The following is a 20,294-nucleotide window of genomic DNA, read 5'->3' on the forward strand; positions in this document are numbered from 1 at the left end:
AGGGAGCAAGGAGGACGAGGAGGCACGGAGAGCCCAAGGTCCAACTGGAGGGCGGTGTTCGCGTAATAGGCAGGCCACACAGCTGCTCTTTCACTATGAGGCGCGTGAGAACGGTGGAGAAGGAGCAAGGAGGACGAGGAGCCACGGAGAGCCCGAGGTCCTCACCGACGGGGGTGTTCGCGAAACCCTCCCTCCGCGGAACTAAGCGTACACTAGCGAGGCGCTTGAGAACGATGTAGAGGGAGCAAGGATGAGGAGGAGGCAAGGAGTGTCTGATGTCCAAACGGAGGGCGGTGTTCACGAAACCCGAGGTCCTCACTTAGGCCCGTTTACGCGTAACCCAAGACCCATCCGGCTAAGGCTCACCTGCGAGGAGCAGGAGAACCGAGGAAAAGGAGGACGGGGAGGCAGGGAGAGTCCGAGGTCCTCACTTACGCCGGTTTACGTGAAACTGCCCTCTGTAAAGCTGAGTGTTCGCAAGGGCAGGGCAGAAGGACCGAGGAGAAGGAGACGATGATGATGATGATAATGATGATGATGATGTGAAGTTGAGAGTTGGTTCGGGGTCCCTCCAGACCCCAGTGTTTGCCATCGTAACTTACGAATGTGGATTGGGGTGGCGAAATACCCCATCGCAATTCCTAAGGGGTCACAGACTACCCACGGAACACAGAGCACCCGCGGTCCTCACTTAGGCCGGTTTACGTGTAACCCGGGGCCCATTCGGCTAAGCGCTAGCCTGCGAGGCGCAGGAGAACCGAAGAGAAGGAGGTCCGAGGACTAGGAGGCAGAGAGAGTCCGAGGTCCTCACGGAGGGCGGTTTACGCGTAACCCGGGGCCCATCCGGCTAAGCGCTCGCCTGCGAGGAGCAGGAGAACGGAGCAGAAGGAGGACTAGGAGGCAGGGAGAGTCCGAGGTCCTCACTTAGGCCGGTTTACGCCAACACTGCCGAGAAGGAGACGAGGATGATGATGATGATGGTGATGATGTGAAGTTGAGAGTTGTTTCCTCCAGCGGTTCGGGGTCCCTCCAGACCCCAGTGTTTGCCATCGTAACTTACGAGTTTGGGTTGGGGTGGCGAAATACCCCCCATCGCGGCTACTAAGGGGTCGGCAAATACCCCCGAGGTGATGAGATGGGGGTAGCGAAATACCCCGATGCGAATAACGCGGGGTAGCGAAATACCCCACCGGGACATCGGTAAAGGTAGCGATATAAGAGTTACCCCGTCGGGGTTGCGGACAAATTGCCAACCAGAAAGACAGACAGAGCGCACACCACCGACTAGGACATGTCCCGCACCAGGCCGTGGGTGCCGAGGAGGGATCGAGGCGTTGCAGCATCAACATCTGTGTCAGCGTCGCAAACCTCTTGGGGAAACCGCGGCTCCTTCAGTGGAAGAAACTTAGGCGCATCGTGCACTGCTGCTGCTGCTGCTCCTGCTACTCTATTACGACCTGCTACATTTCATTATCAAGGCCTAGCCAGCAAAGACGCAGAAGAGAATACGGTCGCCTGTGGTCACGTAATAGACAGGTCCGAATGCGAAACCTTCTCCAGAAAGACAGAAGAAGAAGAGAAAGAAGAAGAAGGGGAAGAAGTCAGAGCCCATCTAACTGACGAGGTGGAACATGACGAGGAAATTGCCGTTGTTTGGGCCGAGGCGCAAGCATCCGGCTTTGAAATCTCATCGCAACATTACCAGGGTGACGACTCAGAAGATGACTCGGAAAAAAAGTTGCAAGATGACAACGAGCACTCTGAGGCCGAGCTTCGCGACGAGGATGCTGAGGATGGTGGTGATGATGGTCGCGATGATAATTACGGTGAAGACGGCGACGTAGACTACGACGAAGCTGTAGGCGATTGCCACGAAGGTGATGACGATTACCATGAAGATGGTAGCGACGAAGACGACACCGACAAATACGATGGAGAAGAAGAAGAAGAAGAGGACGAGCAATCGTCGCGGTCGACTTATCCCAAACTCCACATCCTCGAGCAGTGAGGAGGCCCCACCGAAGAGGCTCTAGCCGCGGTCCGAGACGAGTCGTCCTCGTTCATGGCGTACTTTCCGCCCGAGATAGAGAACGCCATGGTCGCGATGACCAACCCGGAAACGTCCAGGCGCCGGACCGCCATCGACGGTTGGAAGCCCATGGGCCGCGCCGAGTTCCGAGCCTACATGGGGCTGCTGATACTCGCCGGCGTGTACAGGTCACGAGGTGAGACCTGCGAGAGCCTGTGGGACGCCGAGAGCGGCAGGTCCGTGTTCAGAGCCACGATGCCGCTCAAGACCTTCCGGGCTTGCTCGAGCGCCCTGTGCTTCGACGACCGAGAGACCAGAGAGGCCAGGCGTCGCGACGACCGCGGTCGATACGGCAAGCTGGCCCTGGTCAGAGCGGTGTGGGACGAGTGGTGCGGGCGCTTGCCTCTCATGTACCGACCGGGACCCGAGGTCACCGTGGACGAGAGACTGGTGCCGTTTAGAGGTTTGTGTGATGATGATGATGATGACGGGACTTATGGGATGGATACTCGGTTTTCCTATATGTATTGTTTTTTGTACTTTTTATATTTTTTATTTGCTTTTTTCTCCCTGCGTGCTTGTGAAACTGAGATACGTTCTGAACTCTTTCTCTCTCTTGGTGTATGTGTGTCCGACTGTCTGTCTCTCTGTGATGATTGTGATGATGATGATGATGATGATATTGGCACGTATTGGATCGGATACTCGATTTTCCTCAATTCCTCAATGGACACCTTCTGAACTCTCTCACGGTTTCTCATCGTCTCACCCACAGGAAGGTGTCCATTCAGGCAGTACATGCCCAGCAAACCGGCCAGGTACGGGATCAAGATATGGGTCGCGTGTGACGCCTGGTCCAGCTACGCATGGAAAATGCAGGTGTACGCCGGAAAGCCCGACAAGCTCGGTCCTCCCGAAAAGAACCAGGCCGCCCGAGTGGTCATGGACCTCACCGAGGGACTGGCGCCTGGACGCAACGTCACCTGCGACAACTTCTTCACGTCGCGCGAGCTCGCGATGAGGCTCTTTCGCGAAAGAGGCCACACATTGCTGGGCATCCTCCGAGCCAACAGGCCAGAGATCCCCAGAGAGCTGCGCTGCGTCAAGGGCAGGGCCATCAGCTCCGCTGAGGCCGCGGTGCTCCGCTGAGGCCGCGGTGCTCCACGGCGGCCCGGACGGCCGGTCGCCCAACAAGGTCGTCCTCTCCTATGTGGTGAGGAAGAACAAGAACGTGCTGCTCCTCACCACCTCTCCCCGCTACGTCAGGCCCTCCGGGTCGCCGATGGAGCCGAGCCGCAACCCCGACGGCGGCGGCGGCCCTGTGAAACCCTCAATGGTGCTGCATTACAATCGCACCAAGGGAGGCGTCGATAACCTAGACAAGGTCGTGAGGACCTACAGCTGCAGGAGAAAGACTTCTAGGTGGCCCGTGGCCCTTTTCCACAACATGGTGGACATGGCGGCCTACAACGCGTTCGTCCTCTGGAGGGAGATCCACCAGGACTGGATGTCGGGCAAACTCAACAAACGAAGGCTGTTCCTCAAGCGTCTGGGCAATGCGCTCATTCTCCCGACGCTCAAAGCCAGGCGATGACGAGGAACGCGAGGAGGAAGGCGAGAAGGAGAAGCCGTCTCCGCTGCCGATTCCCGCCGCGACGAACCACGGGAAACCCCGGTCAAGAGGCAGAGGTGCCGCGTCTGTCCCAGGAGCAAGGACGTCAAGACCAAGATCGCTTGCTTCGCCTGCTTCACGTGCACGTGTGCTCGAGGTGCGCGCTCACATATTGCCCCAACTGCGCCGCGGCCCGCCATCCGGTTTCGCGACGAGACCCCTCCGACGACGACGACGACGACTACGACTACGAGCACTGCGGCACCCCGGACCTCTCTCTCTCTCTCTCTCTCTCTCTCTCTCTTCTTCCCTCTCCACCACCTAAGATCTCGAAAAAAGCTACCTATTGACACACCGACTACTCGTAGGCCAAGCGCGTCGACGATTAGGGACATTTACGAACTCTTTCTCCAAAGCTCACATCACTGGGAATGGACCCATTCGGTCGCGACTGCAGCAACGACGGCGACGAGGGGACCGAACCGGACCATTCGGAGAGCGCGAACGGGGGGAGCGGCGATCGTCGCGGAAACCGACCGAGCGTCCCAATGTGCTGCAAAACCACAACACAATTAAATATGAATTAAAATAAGAAAACAAAAAGAAGATGCATATTCTCTGTCATATGGGCCTGCATGAATAAACTTTATGAATCCTTTATCATCCGCAACTGAAAATAGTTGTGGATGATTACTATACCTTTCTAATGTGACATTGTTGTCCCTGGCTCTCTTTCTCTCTCTTTCCCTCCGGTTCTGTTCCTGTGCTACTGCGAGTGTAACTATGGCCCCTCCCCCCTCTGCCCAGCGCAAGCACAAGGCTCGCGTGCGGAGTGAAGCGCAAAAAAAGTGCGAGAGAGAGGATGAGAGAAAGAAAAACCACGGCTCCCAATAAGGAGCCGGCTTGCTTCGTTCACTTCAAAGATCCAGCTCTAAGAGCCGTTTCGTTCGCAACCGACACATCACTAAAGGCTAGTGTAGAAGCGCAAGAAAACAGGCGGCTGGCTTGACCTCAGTTAACTGTTTCTTACTTAAGCTCTAGGGGTGCAACAATACATGTATCGATATTGAACCGTTCGATACAGTGCTTTCGGTTCGGTACGCATATGTATTGAACGATACAAAATTTTATATTTATTTCATCAACTTTTCTTCTGACGTTGCTGTCTGTGTTGAGAGCTCAGTGGATCTGTGTTCGACTACTCCGCCTAGGCTGCATTGTCGAGCGCAGATCCACTGAGCGCCGCCCACATGCATTCACTCAAGCTAGCGAGACAGAAGTTAAGCTTTTTGCAACATGGCAACTGCCTCAACGCCACCCGAAGTTGAACCTCCTCCACCGTCATTGAAATCTGGCGTTTGGAACTATTTTGGCTTTCATGTGAAGTATGACCCTGATGGACAAAACTACAACAGTATGTCGGATGTGCCACGCCATGGTTAATTACATCGATGGGAACACAACAAATATGAATGCACATTTACGCCGACATTACCCTAGTGCAAAGACAAGTGGAAGCAGACAAAAACAACAACAAGCACACATGCTACAGACTTTACCCGAGTCATTTGGACAGCCGTTAGCACATGATTCTAAGAGGGCAAAAGAAATTGACAGGGCAATTGCTACTTTTACTGCTGTCGACATGCGACCCTTTTCTGTTGTAGAGAACACCGGGTTTCAGGAAATGCTGAGAGTACTTGAGCCCCGTTACAGTATTCCTTCACGAACCTATTTCACCAATACCGCAGTTCCTGCTTTGTACAAGGAGACAAAAGCTAAATTAGAGACGGCAGTGTCAGCAGCACCCGCTGTTGCTCTGACCTCAGACAGCTGGACGTCAAGAGCTACACAGAGCTACCTGACTGTCACGCAGACACGCCTGGTCGAAAGTCACGCCACTGACGACTTAGCCAAAGGTCTGTCTGAAGCTGTGGAAGACTGGAAGTTAGTGCGACCAAATGTGACAATACCTGTAAATACTGACAATGCTAAGAACATAGTTAATGCCGTCACAGCTGCTGGACTGGGGCCACAAATCAGATGTTTTGCGCATACTATTAATATAGCTGCTCAGAAAGGAATGGCAGTGCAGAAGGTTTTGAGAGAATTGTCTCCTTCTTTCACAGAAGCACAACAGGATGCAATGTGTTTAAGAAAAAACAGCAACTGCTGCAGCTTAGTGGAAAAAAAACTGATTCAAGATGTTCCAACTAGGTGGAACTCCTCTCATGATATGATGGAAAGATACCTTGAACAGCAAGCTGCAGTTTATGCTGCTATGGCCGACAACACTGTGAAGAAGAGTATGAAGAACATTCAGAATCTAACTCAGGAAGAACATGCACTGGCTGAAAATCTCGTTACAGTCATGAAAACCCTAAAAACTGTGACAGTCATGATGTGTGAAGCGTCATCTCCAACAGCATCCATGATCCTGCCACTTAAAATGAACATCCTGAACTCTATGGCGCAGTCTGATGATGACAGCCCAGCAGTGAGAGATGTAAAAAAAAAACATCAGGGAGGACCTGGAGCAGAGATACGCTGATCCTGCCCTTCAGAATTACCTACACAAGTGCACAGCTTTAGATCCTCGATTCAAGTCCCTGCGACACTTGGATGATGTCACTCAGCTGAGAGTCTATGGAGCACTCACCAAAGAGCTTGTCCTCAGCATTGAACAAGTAGGTATTCTTTTTTTCATTTTTGAAATTTTATTTTGCTTGATTTATAAATATTATTTAAACAAATACAATTAACAGTTTGGTTGTTTATATTTCCTCAGGACCAAGCCGCAGGCACCACAGAAACTGTGACCTCCGCAGAGACTCAAGCAGCAAACTTTTCAGATTCACCATTAGCATCTCCACCAGAGAAAAAGTCGGCCATGAAGGAGTTGTTTGGAGAACTGTTCATGGCACAGGAGCCAAGGACCAGGTCTGTAGCCGAAGTGGCAGAGGAGGAAATGAACTTGTACAGGTTAGCAGACTGCATTCCCACAGATGATAACCTACTGAGATGGTGGAAGGAACATCACAGCTTGAACCCTCATCTTTCCAAGTTGGCACAGTGTTACTTGGTTGTACCTGGAACCTCTGTCCCAAGTGAGAGGGTGTTTTCCACAGCAGGTGACATTGTCACAGCAAGCAGATCTGTACTGTCAGCAGAACATGTGGACATCCTAATTTTTCTGAAGAAGAACATGGAAATTGAGTAAACTATGTTTTGGTTTGTATTTAAGTGGACCTTTTATTTAAGTTGTTTATGTTGTATATGCAGCTAAGTGCTAGCACTCCAGAAGATGAGTGTTAGGGGAGGTGCATTAAAGAGTGGTTCATTTTATGGGTACCTGATTTGTTATATATGCTGCTGAGAATATACCCCCAGAAGAAGGGTATAGAATAGCTTTTATTTGTATTTATTTTATTTATTTATTTTTTTATTCTTTACATGGTGTTTTTTTTTTGTTTTACATGGCGCTAAGTATGCACAACAGAAAATATGTGAAGTATAGCTTTACCAGATTTAAGTTTTCATGTGTTTTCTGTACACCATAGAACATTGTTCTAAAATTGTTTTCATTTCAGGGATTGGGTGTGTTTGTTTTATATTCTGCCAAGAATAGAAAATACAGTCAGGGATCCACAAATAATTCAGAACTGTATGTGGTTGATACCATGTTTTTAGAACATTTCAAATGTTTAAAAATATATTTAGGAAGGCATTTCTGTGCAATACATATTTTTATTTAAGTTGTTTTTGTTGTATACGCAGCTAAGTGCTAGCACTCCAGAAGATGAGTGTGAGGTGAGGTCCATCAGAGAGTGGTTCATTTTATGGGGACCTGATATGTTCAATATGCTCCTGAGAATATACCCCAGAAGAAGGGTATAGCATAGCTTTTATTTTGGAAAAGGACATTTCTCTGTAATAAACTCGTTTCCAAACTCTTTTATTTTTTTATTATTTTGTTGTTTCAGCAACATTTAATTTAAAAACTGTATTTTTGACTTAAAAGAAATATTTATAATCTTAATAAATGACAAATTAAAAAAGGCATGAAAATTTTTTTGTATCGAAAGAATATCGAACCCTGACACCAAAGTATCGAACCGAACCGAACCGTGAATTTTGTGTATCGTTGCACCCCTATTAAGCTCATCTGCAGGGACAGCAGGTCGATGTGTGTGAAGAAAAGAAAAACAGCGAGGCTCAGAGGGAGATGGCACACTTTCTGGAGACCTGTTGTTTTTTTCCTCACATCACCTCACTGACCTGATTACTTCATATTAGATGTGAGAAAAAGTGAAGCCCAAATGTGAGTGAAGGAGACTGTACTGGGGGATTTTTCCTCTGCTGACATACTGATGGATGTCAGGGTTTCCAATCGTCTTTGGTAAGAAGCTGTTATGTATTTGCTGTGATGTGCATGTATTAACCTGTGGTGTTGGTGAAAGAGATCATATTTGATCCCATAAAATAACGATGATTGCACAGCTTGGTCCACCTGACCTGGTGAGGAAAACCTGGTGAGGACTCCTGCTCACAGTCCTCATTTATAAAGTGTTTTATACACAAAGTGTCATGGTCCTGGGCCACGTTGGCCCAGTATTCTTAGTTTTCATGTGTTTTGTACTGTGTTCTTTCATTATGCTGTGGTTCCTAGGTTCTGTTAAGATGTCCCTTATTTTGGTTACCCCCTGTGTGCTCCTCTGTGTATCTGTGAGCCCTCGTTTCCCCTCCTTGTGTTTCATTCCATGTCTCCCCAGCCCGCTACGCCTGTGCTTTCCCCGTGCTCTCCTGTCTCTCTCTCCTCCTGTCTGCACCTCTGTACTTCCTGTTTTACTTTGACAGTCTCCCGTCAGTGTCGCGTTTCTCCTGCCATGTCTTGTTACGATTATCTGTGTCAGCTGTGTTCCCCGTGTGTCCCCACTTCCCTCGTTAACCCTCTGTGTATTTATGTGCATGTCTCTCTCAGTTCAGTGTCGCTTCGTCAATGTCTCCTCCCGAACCTGTGTGCCTCCCTGTGTTCCCTCGGTCCTCAGCTTAGTTCTCCCAGTTTAGTTTTGTTACTTTGTCAGTCCTGCATTAAAGCAGCATTTTTGAGTTCCACTTCAGTCTCTGTGAGTTTTGCATTTGGGTCCTCATCTGCCTCCACACAGCGTGTCCATGACACAAAGAGCAGCGAACAGCCTCTTACTGCTAAACAGACAGTAAAGTGGACAGTTTATCCTGGTTTAACACAAACTCATTGTTGCAGCACTAAAGTGATCCCATTAAACTGATTCAGAGTTTCAGTGTGCTGATTTTCCTCTGAGTTATCGATCCTGCCACTAGTTAGCTAACATAAACTAATGTAAGTCTGTTAGCTCCAACCAACCAACCACATGACGTCACGTCCTGTACAGACACAAGATGGCGCTGAACATGTTTATAAAACTTAACTTTAAGCACTCATTTCTTAAATCCAGCTTCACAGACAGAGTTACATCTATGAGCAGGGCTCTGTGCTGTAAATTAGCCTTTATGTGTGTGTAAGGTTTCATGTCCCCTTTAAGAAATAAAACAAATATCACACATTTTTATAAGAAACAGCTTGAAAAAGTCCTCCAGTCCTCCATCATCTCATCATGTTTGGACTGTTGTAATTCTCTCTACTCGGCTCTCAGCCAAGTGTCCTCCAGCTTGTCCACAACTCAGCTGACAGATTTTTAACTAACTGAAAGAGACGAGTCCTCATCACTCCTTCCTTACACCACTGGTTGCCTCTTAGATACAGACCTGACTTTAACCTTTTATTCATCACTTTTAAAGCCTCACATCACCTCGTTCCTCCACTTCCTCTGGACTTCCTGCCTCTTCCTGTTTTATCTGTGAGTTGGTAAAATGTTGAATGTTTCTGTCGTTCTGGTTTCTGTAAAAGTGTCTTAACTTGATCTTTACCTCAAAGTGACTCATGGAGTCTGTGTGTCCTCAGTTTCCCAGCATGCCTCAGCTGTGGAGTCGTATGACGGGGACTCGTTCACCCTGCTGTACTGTCAGTTTTCCACTTTTCTACTAGACAAACCCTCAGTGTTGTGGAGTCACTCCGACCTCAGTCCTCCAACCGTCCACCAGCGTCAGCTTCAAGGAGACGAACTGAAAGATCAAAACCAGCGTTACAGCGGCCGAACATCCATGAAGACTGACGCTCTGGAAACTGGAGACCTCAGCCTGACCCTGACCAACCTCCAACTGTCTGACAGCGCCACCTACACCTGCTCTGTCAGAGAATATGGACGTGAACTGAGTCGGAGTGATGTACAGCTGCAGGTCAAAGGTCAGCAACAAACACCTGCTGTAGATACATCTGACATCACTCAGATAAAACTTTATTATTTTACCTTTTTCAGAATAACCATGTTGGCTCTTTGAAAGAAGTATAGGCCTATTCATTTATTCCATTAATGGCATTCAGTCAGAGGTCAAAGATCATGTTGTTGTTTGTGTTTCTCCACAGAACGGTTTCCATCCTGGGCCAAAGCTCTCCTGGTTCTCCTGGTTCTTCTTGTGGTTTCTGGAGGTCTTTTATTTCATTTCCGACAGTATTTCATGTCGGGTGAGTGTCTCCTACTACACTACCCATAATGCCGATGATTGATCATTCACCATGCTAGTGAGCTTTTTAAAGCCAAGTACAATAACCTCAGCTTTGTCTGAATTTATGGGGAAAAAATTAGGTCATCCAGACTTTAGGAGATACCTGTAGTTTAACTAATAGATTTGTGTCTTCTTTCATCATGAATACATTTATCTGAGTATCATCTGCATAGCAATGAAAATGTATGCAGTGTTTTTTATATTGTCTAAGAGCAGAATGTATGATGTACTACTCCCAGCACAGAAGCCTGTGGGGTCCATCAATAATGTTTGATGAAGACGCAAACAAACTGGAATCTAACAGATAGAAATGATTTAAACCACTGCAGTCGAATTGTTTTAATACCAACAAGTCTGTTCTAGTTTCTGTAGTAACATATGATGAGTAATGCAATCGAATTCTGCACTGAGGCGCAGTACAGAAATAATTTTATTGTAAGGAGGCTATAAGAAGATCATTGTTAACTTTTACTACAGCTCATGTTGTGCTTTATTCTCATCTCAGTTTACAAGGTGGATGCAGATTCAGGGGCGGAGTCTGTCCTGCTGCCCTGCAAAACCACAGTTTGCCTGCCTAAAGATGCTAAAGTGGAGTGGAAGATTGGTTCATACACCAAGGTCCACGTGTATGAGAACAGCTCTGACCAACCTGAAGAACAGCACCAAGATTATAAAGGCCTAACGAAGATGAAGAGAAACTTACCTGGAGACCTCAGTCTGACCCTGAAATACCCCACAGACACAAACACCTACACCTGCACCGTCTACAGCAGGGAGGGAAACATCCTGATGAGGAAAGAAGTGCTGCTCACTGTCAGAGGTCAGTGCTGTAGATACAGGTCAAAGGTCAGAGGTCAGACTCATGATGGTGGTTCAGTCTCAGTGGGCTCCATCCAATAATGTTACAGTGTTAGCATGTCTGATGTTTGTGGCTGTTTGGGTTTTTATTTGATTTCCAGCCAAATGTAAAAGCTTCAGCAGATGAACTGTAGGAGCAAAGTTCATGTGTGAGACTTCATCTGAAAGGTAACATCTTCTAGTTTCTGAACATGTGTTTGTTTAGCATGTGGCTAAAACACAGGCTAAGCTAAGTCAGTTCAAATCTCAGTAAAAACCTTCTTTGGTCCTCATCTATAATCAGTCATATCTGAGTCACAATAACTAGAAGATGATTTCTAGCAGAACTGTGAAAATCTCCACATCCTTTCTCCATGTTATCATCCAAAGCTGTGTGAAGTTTCAGAGCTCTGCAGCTAACAGAGACTTTCAGTTTGCTGCTCTCTTCCTCTGACAGCTCCATTCTTAGGGAGCGTTAGTTCTCTGTTTCACTTTATTCCACTTATTCAGTCTGATGTTCTCTGATCTGTTTCTCTTGTTTAGTGTCTTAAATGCTGCCAGTGCCTCTCTTTGCTTTAACCAACCTTTCTCTTTATTTCTGAGCTTTTTAAGGACTTTAACTGATGCATCAACCTTTGAAAATGGAAAGAAATCAGTCAGATTCATGGCTGCATCAAAGTGTCACATGTAGTTCTCCCACATCAGCTGGATTATATCTATAGCAGCAAACAGCAGCTGATGCACAAATCTTTGTCTCTGTTAATAAAGTTGGATCAGTTCAAATAGTTTGTTGCTCTGCATTTGAAATGACAAGATGACAAGATGGCGCGGCCACGTCCAGACGCCTTCCTGACCGTTCCGCTCCGACTATGCACCTTTTTAGTTTTTTACTTATTTTTTGCTCTGGTTTACATTCCAAAATCCTCTAGTTTTATAGTATACGACAGCAGATCACTTGTAAACATCGGTGACAAGGTTGCACATTTAATCTTGGACACATCACCGGCCGTCTGCTGCGCTGCTATGCTGACCAGCTAGCAGGTGTGTTCACTTCCATCTTCAACGAGTCCCTGGAGAAGTCTGTGGTCCCCACATGCTTCAAAAGATCCACCGTCATCCCTGTGCCCAAGAACAGCAAACCCTCATCCCTGAACAATTACCGGCCAGTTGCACTGACCTTGGTAGTAATGAAGGTGTTCGAGAGGCTGCTGAAGAACCACATCTCCTCCTCCATCCCAGACACCACAGATCCACTACAGTTTGCCTACCGATCCAACAGATCCACAGAGGACGCCATCGCCCACGTCCTGCACACCACCCTCAGCCACGTGGACAAGAAACAGGGTAACTATGTGAGATTGCTGTTTGTTGATTACAGCTTAGCGTTCAACACAATAGTTCCCAGCAGACTGTTCATAAAGCTGAGGGATCTGGGACTCAACAGCCGTCTGTGTGCTTGGGTGTTGGACTTCCTCACTGGCAGAACTCAGGTGGTGAGGGTGAGTAGGTGTGTCTCCGACAGCATCACCATCAACACAGGAGCACCACAGGGATGTGTCCTCTCGCCCACTGCTCTACTCCCTCTACACTTCAGACTGTGTGGCCACCCACAACTCCAACACCATTGTGAAGTTTGCTGACAACACAGTGGTGTTAGGCACCATCTCCAACAACGATGAGGCAGTCCTTCAAGTATCTCGGTGTCCACACCTCCTCAGACCTGACATGGTCTGCCTACATTCAGGTCCAGACCAAAAAGGCAAGGCAGCGCCTGTACCACCTACGACAACTGAGGAAGTTCAGGGTCTCTCCAAAGATCCTCAGGATTTTCTGTACAGGCACTGTGGAGAGCATCCTCACACAGAACATCACATCCTGGTTTGGGAACAGCTGTGTTAAGGACCAAAAAGCTCTTCAGAGAGTGATCCGTACAGCAGAACGCTGCTGCAGGATTGCTCTCCCCCCGCTTCAGGACACCTACACCAGGAGATGCCAGACTAGAGCAGCGCAGATACAGAAGGACCCGTCCCATCCTGGCAACAAACTGTTCCAACTTCTGCAATCCGGTAGAAGGTTCTGCATCATCCGGGCAAGCACAGAGATTCAAGAGGAGCTTCTATCCCCAAGCCATCCGGGCCCTAGTCGAGGAGCGTGTCAGGTTACATTTCACTGTGTGTTGCACTTGTATAACTATGCATGTGACAAATAAAGAACCTTGAACCTTGAACCTTGAAAGCAACAGTTTATCTAATGCACCACCTTCATGTTTCCTTCATATTTGAATCCCCCTGTAGATACTGACAGGTAACCATGTCACACAGAGCTCAAGCCTTTGAATCCAGCTGTGATTGTTGATTTTCTATTGAATGGACTTTTTCAAATCCAGCTGTAGGCCTGTGTTTGTGAGCTCATTAACAGCTGTTTATTTAGAGATACGTGGTCCTCACAGGACAGCCACTACAAACATATGATTTTATAGAATATGATGCATTACTGCAGATTCAACACAATAGAAAGGATTTGAAATGAGCTCAGCCTTAAACATGTGCAGCAGTAATATTGATCCATAGACACTGATGGGAACATTTTTCTGCACAATAAGTACTTTGACTTTTCATACTTTATGTCCAATTTGCCAGTACTGCAGTTTTGTGTGTAGTGAGGTGTTTTCATGGTGTTTTATTGGTGCTTTTACTAAAGGAAGGCTTCTATCAAATTCTTCCAAATGTTGTCAAACTGAGCTGTGTGATGAAGTGAGTGTGACAGAAACACTCAGACTGTGTTTCTCTGCTTCATCAAGTCAAATCTGGTCCTCAGAGACTGAATAAAGTCCTGTCCCACTAACAGCAGCTCCAACAGTCTGTTCACTGCTTTCTTCCTGTCAGTCTTCATCTTTCTGCTGCGTCTCCTCTTCACACTGACCACTTTCTATCTAACAGTGAGCTCCCAGTGAAGCAGCAGCATTCAGCCTGTTAGAGTCAACACAAATGTCTCCATCCAAGCTCATGTTGTGCTTTGTTGTCCTCTCAGTCCCCCAGGTGGAGGTGGATTCAGGGGTGGAGTCTGTCCAGCTGCCCTTCAACACCACACTTCACCTGCCTGAAGATGCTAAAGTGGAGTGGATGGATAGTGACGATGATACAGTCCACGTGTATGAGAACAGGTCTGACCAGCCTGAAGAACAGCACCAGGTTTACAGAGACCGAACGAAGATGAATGAAGACCTGCTGAAAACTGGAGACCTCAGTCTGACCCTGAAATACCCCACAGACTGGGACACCAGCACCTACACCTGCACCGTCTACAGCAGGGAGGGAAACATCCTGCTGAAGAAACAAGTGAAGCTGAAAGTCAGAGGTCAGTGCTGTAGATACAGGTCAAAGGTCAGAGGTCATGTAGGAGTTTATTCTCTAAAAGCTTTTAGTTTGAAACTATTTTCAGTTCATTCAAATAAAATAAATTCTTTGATGTTTTGATCTAAAAGCCAAAAATGTCAGGCGGAGCAACTGTGTGTTTAAATGAACAGACTAAGAAGACCATTAAAAATGATCCTAACTTCAAAATAAAAGCCTCTGGCATGATTTGAGTTTGGATCAAATCAATAGTTTTGTTAGTTTAGTCCAAATCAATGTAAATGTATAAATATCAATAGTTTTAAATTTGCTGAGATCATTCAAACACTTTGATCCAGTCATTTGGATGTTGTCACATGTCAGGGTGGAGCAGCCATAAATATGAGGCTTTTATTGTGAAGTGAAAATGATGAGTGTGATGATCCAGAAGAGCCCATGGGGTCTGGATTGATGTTTGTTTCAATGATTTGGGCCCTGGAATCATTTCTTCATCTCCCACTTTAAGACATATTAATGTCAGCCTCACATGTCCCACAGTGGACAGATTTCTATTTCTAGATGATATTTGGAGGATTTTCATGTGTTTCTCTGCTGTCACAGCTCTTTGTGATATTTGAGCGCAGCTGTAATGTTTGTGTGGTTAAAGCCACCAGACTCCACTGACAAAAACTCTCATTTTAGCCGGAGAACACGGGGCTGCTGTGGGACTTTGTGTTTGCAAAGATTTCTATTGGAGGCATTTTTGCCTTTATTATATAGGCGCAGAGAGTAGACAGGAAAGTGGGGAGAGAGTGAGGGACACACAGGCACCTGTAGTAAGCCCCGCCTTCAGTCCACCTGCTCAGCCAGGTGAGCTATAGCGCTGCTTTAACATGTTAGTGTGATTGAGAGTGAATGAAAGTGAGTGATGGAGGCAGCAGGAAACTAACAGGCTGTTTGTTCTGAGAGGTCACATGACTGTTTTTCTCAGCAGAGTCTGATGGATTTGATGAGACCATGAGAGCGGCTTCAGTTCCTCATCAGAAAGAGTCTGACAGAAGCTCCTCCCTCTATACCCCAGTAGACTTCTATTAGACTGCTCCAGATTCCTGAGAGTTCACACAGAAAACTTTACAAACAGCCAAAGAAAAACTATTGAAAAGGCTTCAAGATCACAAAGAGCACATGGGGTGGCTGTAGCTCAGGTGGCAGAGCAGGTCAGCCACTAATCAGAAGGTCGGTGGCTCGATCCCAGGCTGCCTCCTGGCTGCATGCCAAATATCCTTGGGCAAGATACTAACCCTATGTTTGCCTACTGGTGGTGGTCAGAGGGCCCGGTGGCACCAGTGTCCGGCAGCCTCGCCTCTGTCAGTGCGCCCCAGGGCAGCTGTGGCTACAGTGTAGCGTGAATGACTGAATGTAGTGTAAAGCGCTTTGGGGTCCTTAGGGACTGAGTAAAGCGCTATACAAATGCAGGCCATTTACCATCTTTCACAGCACATATGAGCCATTAAGAAGTGCACATTTGTGTTTTCCATAGTCCATCATCCAATAATATCAAAGGACAAACTGTGAGGTAAAAAGCCTTCAGCTCTTTGTGAATGAAGCAAAAAGACTTTGGTCCTGAGAGATGGTTCAAAACACAATTCAGACCTACCAAAGTATTATTGGTGCCAAACACATGAAGCCTTCAACTTTGTATTTGTCCAGTCAGTGTGGCAATAGAAGTCACTGTGAGGATTTTCAATGTGCTATCAAAGAGCATCCAAACAATCAGGTGAGAATGAAGAGAATTAGTGTGGATGGACAGAAAATCCATATCCAGTGTGATTTAGGAGCCGTTCATATATAATGAGTGAAATGAAAGAAGAGCACAGACAGTAAGAACATGAGTGAGCAGACATTTTGGAGCTGCTGATCCACACAGGGCTGGATGGAAGGAGTGGGAGTCCATGATGGCTCAAAGTCTCTGATCCTAACTGTTCCTGAGCCTCTCCCCCTGCCTCCTCTTTGGATCTTCTCCTCCTCTTCTTCCTTATCTGCCTCCTCCACCACTGCTCTCTCCTCCCTCATGTCCTCCTCAGCTGAACTGAAGTCAGGGCTGTAACATGAGCAAACGTGCAGAAATGACTGAGTCAGCATGTTGTTGAAGTGAGTTGAGTGATTGTGAGCAGATTAGATGTGCGAGCCTCCCCTGTAGAGAAAAGCAAATCTTCTCCAGAGTTTCCCACCTCATGTTTTCCTGTGTCACAGCTGATTGTCAAATCCTGGCTGTCACTAAATGAGTGGTCCAAAGGTGGAAGGAGGAGCACAGTTAGATTGTTCACCTCCTAACCTGTGAAATCAATCAGCTGAATGAAAAACACTGTGATCCTATGAGCTGCTATCAGGGCTGCTCCATTCTCAGGATTCTCATCTGGATGATTGAAGCAGATTATTGATGAAGTCAGCAAACAGCTTTCAAAATGGCTCTTTTTCCAGGGGAACTCCCTGAAATGTAAATCTCATGGAAATGAAGAAGAAGTCCAAAGGCGTGGTTAGGCCCAGACTTGTGGCTGTTTTCAATGTAAAGCCCATGTTGCAGGCAGCTGCTGCTCCTTACTGGCCCACAGTCTCCACTGATGGATGTGTCAGCTCACTTGTACTGTAGCCACGGGGAGAGCGATGGAGAGATGAAGCTGACAACCAGAGGTGTAGTGCTATTTGTTGAAGTAGCCCAGCGCACCGTGTGCCATGTAAGCACAAGTTTCCAGAGATGATTGGACTCTGAAATGATCCATGTTGGACTGAATGTAAGAACAGATCATAAAGTCCTCTGTGTGCCCGTCTGTCTGAGCATCTTCATCAGTGTGCAGCTGATCTACAGCTAATGTGCTGATTGATGAGCAGCCTGTTCATGGTGATGATGAGAAACAGATTTGATTCAAAGCACAAATGAGTGAAAAAGGAGCAGCAGCCATGATAGAGCGAGTCATCTGCTGACAGAAATAAGATAAGATAAGATAAACTTTATTAGTCCCACACGTGGGAAATTTGTTTTGTCACAGCAGAAAGTGGACAGTGCAAAGTTATATAGCAAAAATTAGAGAACACTGGAATACAGTAAGAATAATATACTGTACACAACTGTACAGAATAGAATAAAAGAAAAGAAAAGAAAAGAAAAGAAAAGAAAATATACAATAGGATGAAAATAGAATACAAATGCTATATACAACTGAGTAAAAATACAACTTTGTCAGAAAAAAGTATTGCACTGAGTCTTATTGCACATGTGTGGATGTGTGTGTTTGATCAGTTAAAGTCTTTATTGTAGAGTCTGACAGCAGTGGGGAGGAAAGACCCGCGAAATCTCTCCGTCCCACACCGTGGGTGCTGCAGCCACTGAAGGAGCTGCTCAGTGCTGTCAGAGTCTCCTGCATGGGGTGGGAGATGTTGTCCAACAGGGATGACAGCTCAGCCACCATTCTGCTGTCACTCACCACCTCCACTGGGTCTAGAGGGCATCCTAGAACAGAGCTGGCCCTTCTGATCAGCCTGTTCAGTCTCTTCCTGTCCCCGGCAGAGATGTTGCCACCTCAGCAGACCACACCGTAAAAGATGGCTGAGGCCACCACAGAGTCACAGAAGGTTTTCAGGAGTGGGCCCTTCACTCCAAAAGACCTGAGTCTCCGCAGCAGGTACAGCCTGCTCTGCCCTTTCCTGTAGAGGGCGTCTGAGTTATGAGTCCAGTCCAGTTTGTTGTTCAGATGAACACCAAGGTACCTGTAGCTGTCCACAGTCTCAATGTCCAGTGGTTGCAGTGGAGGATGTTTGTGCCTGCGGATGTCTACCACCAGCTCCTTGGTTTTTCCAGTGTTGTTCTAGAGGTAATTCTGCTGGCACCAGTCCACAAAGTCTTGGGTCAGTTCTCTGTACTCCCTGTCGTCCCCATCAGTGATGAGGCCAACTATTGCAGAGTTGTCAGAGAACTTCTGCTGGAAGCACTGGGTGGAGTTGTGGGAGAAGTCTGCATTGTAGATGGTGAATAGGAACGGAGCCAGAACCGTTCCCTGTGGGGCCCCCGTACTGCAGACGACCCTGTCCGACACACAGCCCTGAGTCCTCACATACTGTGGTCGGTCGGTGAGGTAGTCCAGAATCCAGGTAGTGAGGTGATGGTCCACTCCAGAGTTCTCCAGATTGTCCTTCAGGACCGTGGGAAGAATGGTGTTGAAGGCACTGGAGAAATCAAAGAACATGATTCTCACAGTGCTCCCAGCGGTCTCCAGGTGAGAGAGGGAACGATGCACGAGGTGAATAACGGCATCATCCGCTCCAATGCCAGGCTGGTAGGCAAACTGAAGTGGGTCCAGTGATGAGCTCACCAGGCACTGACGCTGAGCCAGGACCAACCGCTCCAGGGTCTTCATCAGGTGGGATGTCAGAGCCACCGGCCTGTAGCTGTTGAGGTCCTTGGGGCGTGAAGTCTTTGGCACTGGTACAACACAGGAGGTTTTCTAGAGCTGTGGGACTCTTCCCAGCCTCAGGCTCAGGTTGAAGAGGTGCTCCATCACCCCACACAGTTGGTCCGCGCAGGACCTGACGACCCTCGAGCTGATGCCATCTGGACCCGCTGCCTTCTTGGCTTTAATCCTCCTCAGTTCCCTGCTACCCTGGGTGGTTGAGAGAGACAGGCTGGAGCCTTGTGTTGAGTGTGTATTGGATGCTGTTGTTGGGGGTTGGGAGGAGTGAGCAGGGTGAATAGAGGAGGTGTGAAGTGTCTGAGGTGGAACAGCAGCAGTGGGGGTGGGTGAGTCGATGTTGAAGACTGCCTCATGGATGAATCAAACCTATTAAAGAAATGATTCAGTTCATTTGCCCACCTCACATCCCTCCCAGGCAGAGAGTTCTGATGTTTGTGGCCTGAGATGGTTCTGAGGCCTCTCCAGACTTCGCCACGTAGTTTTTCTGAAGCTGGTTCTCCATCTTCTGCCTGTAGCTGTCCTTCTCATTCCTCATCAGTTCTCTCAGCTCTCTCTGCACCCTTTTCAACTCCTCTTTGTCTTTGGATTTGAAGGCCCTCCTCTTCTTCTTGAGGACAGCTTTAATTTCTGGGGTAATCCAAGGTTTGTTGTTGGAGAAACACCGCACAGTCCTGGTAGGTATGGTGTTATTAACACAGAAGTTAATATAGTCCGTAATCCATGTCACAAGGCTGTCGATGTCCTCTCCGTGGTCGTCACAGATCACCTCCCACACAGTAGACTCAAAACAATCCTTAAGAGCCTCCTCGCTCTCCTCCGACCATCTCTGCACTGTGCGGGTGGCTGGTGGCTCACTGCGCACTAAGGGCTCATACACAGGGACAAGCTGCACCAGGTTGTGATCAGATCTGCCTAGGGGAGGTAAAGGTGATGAACTGTATGCCTCTTCAGCATTGGCGTACAGTAAGTCCAGTGTTTTATTATCTCTGGTTGGGCATGTCACATACTGGGTGAAGGTGAGCAGTGTGGAGTCCAGTGAGGCATGATTGAAGTCCCCTGATATTATGAGAAGGGCTCTCGGAGATTGCGTTTGCAGTCTGCTGACCACAGAGCGGAGAGAGTCACAGGCTGCATCCGCGTTGGCTGAGGGGGGGACATACGCTGTTATCGCGATAACATGCGAGAATTCCCGGGGCAGGTAGTACGGACGCATGCTAACGGCTAACAGCTCAATGTCTCTGTTGAAGAGTTGTTCTTTCACAGTGATGTGCCCAGGGTTACACCATCTGTCATTCACAAACACTGCCAGTCCCCCCCCTTTCCTCTTACCGCTCTCTCTCGTCCTGTCCACCTTCAGCAGCTGGAATCCATTTAGC

At 47.7% G+C, this 20,294-nt stretch overlaps 2 protein-coding genes across 2 annotated transcripts in view; both read left to right on the top strand.

Moving 5' to 3' along the window:
* Positions 1–15,547, top strand: part of LOC112846846 (uncharacterized) — a 34,049-nt gene extending 18,502 nt beyond the window's left edge. The window contains exons 2-6 of the mRNA XM_025907016.1: positions 9,622–9,963; positions 10,144–10,242; positions 10,789–11,103; positions 14,151–14,426; positions 15,447–15,547. Of these exons, the coding sequence (XP_025762801.1) occupies positions 9,622–9,963; positions 10,144–10,242; positions 10,789–11,103; positions 14,151–14,426; positions 15,447–15,547 (1,133 nt within the window). The remainder of the gene's footprint in view (positions 1–9,621; positions 9,964–10,143; positions 10,243–10,788; positions 11,104–14,150; positions 14,427–15,446) is intronic.
* Positions 4,794–7,548, top strand: LOC109200456 (zinc finger BED domain-containing protein 1-like). The gene is made up of 2 exons (XM_019356029.2): positions 4,794–6,328; positions 6,430–7,548. Exon 1 carries the CDS (start codon positions 5,029–5,031, stop codon positions 6,190–6,192), a length of 1,164 nt encoding a protein of 387 aa, XP_019211574.1. The 5' UTR covers positions 4,794–5,028; the 3' UTR covers positions 6,193–6,328; positions 6,430–7,548.
* Positions 15,548–20,294: the final 4,747 nt, after the last annotated feature.

Source organism: Oreochromis niloticus, linkage group LG5 (assembly GCF_001858045.2).
Source record: "Oreochromis niloticus isolate F11D_XX linkage group LG5, O_niloticus_UMD_NMBU, whole genome shotgun sequence".
NCBI lineage: Eukaryota > Metazoa > Chordata > Actinopteri > Cichliformes > Cichlidae > Oreochromis > Oreochromis niloticus.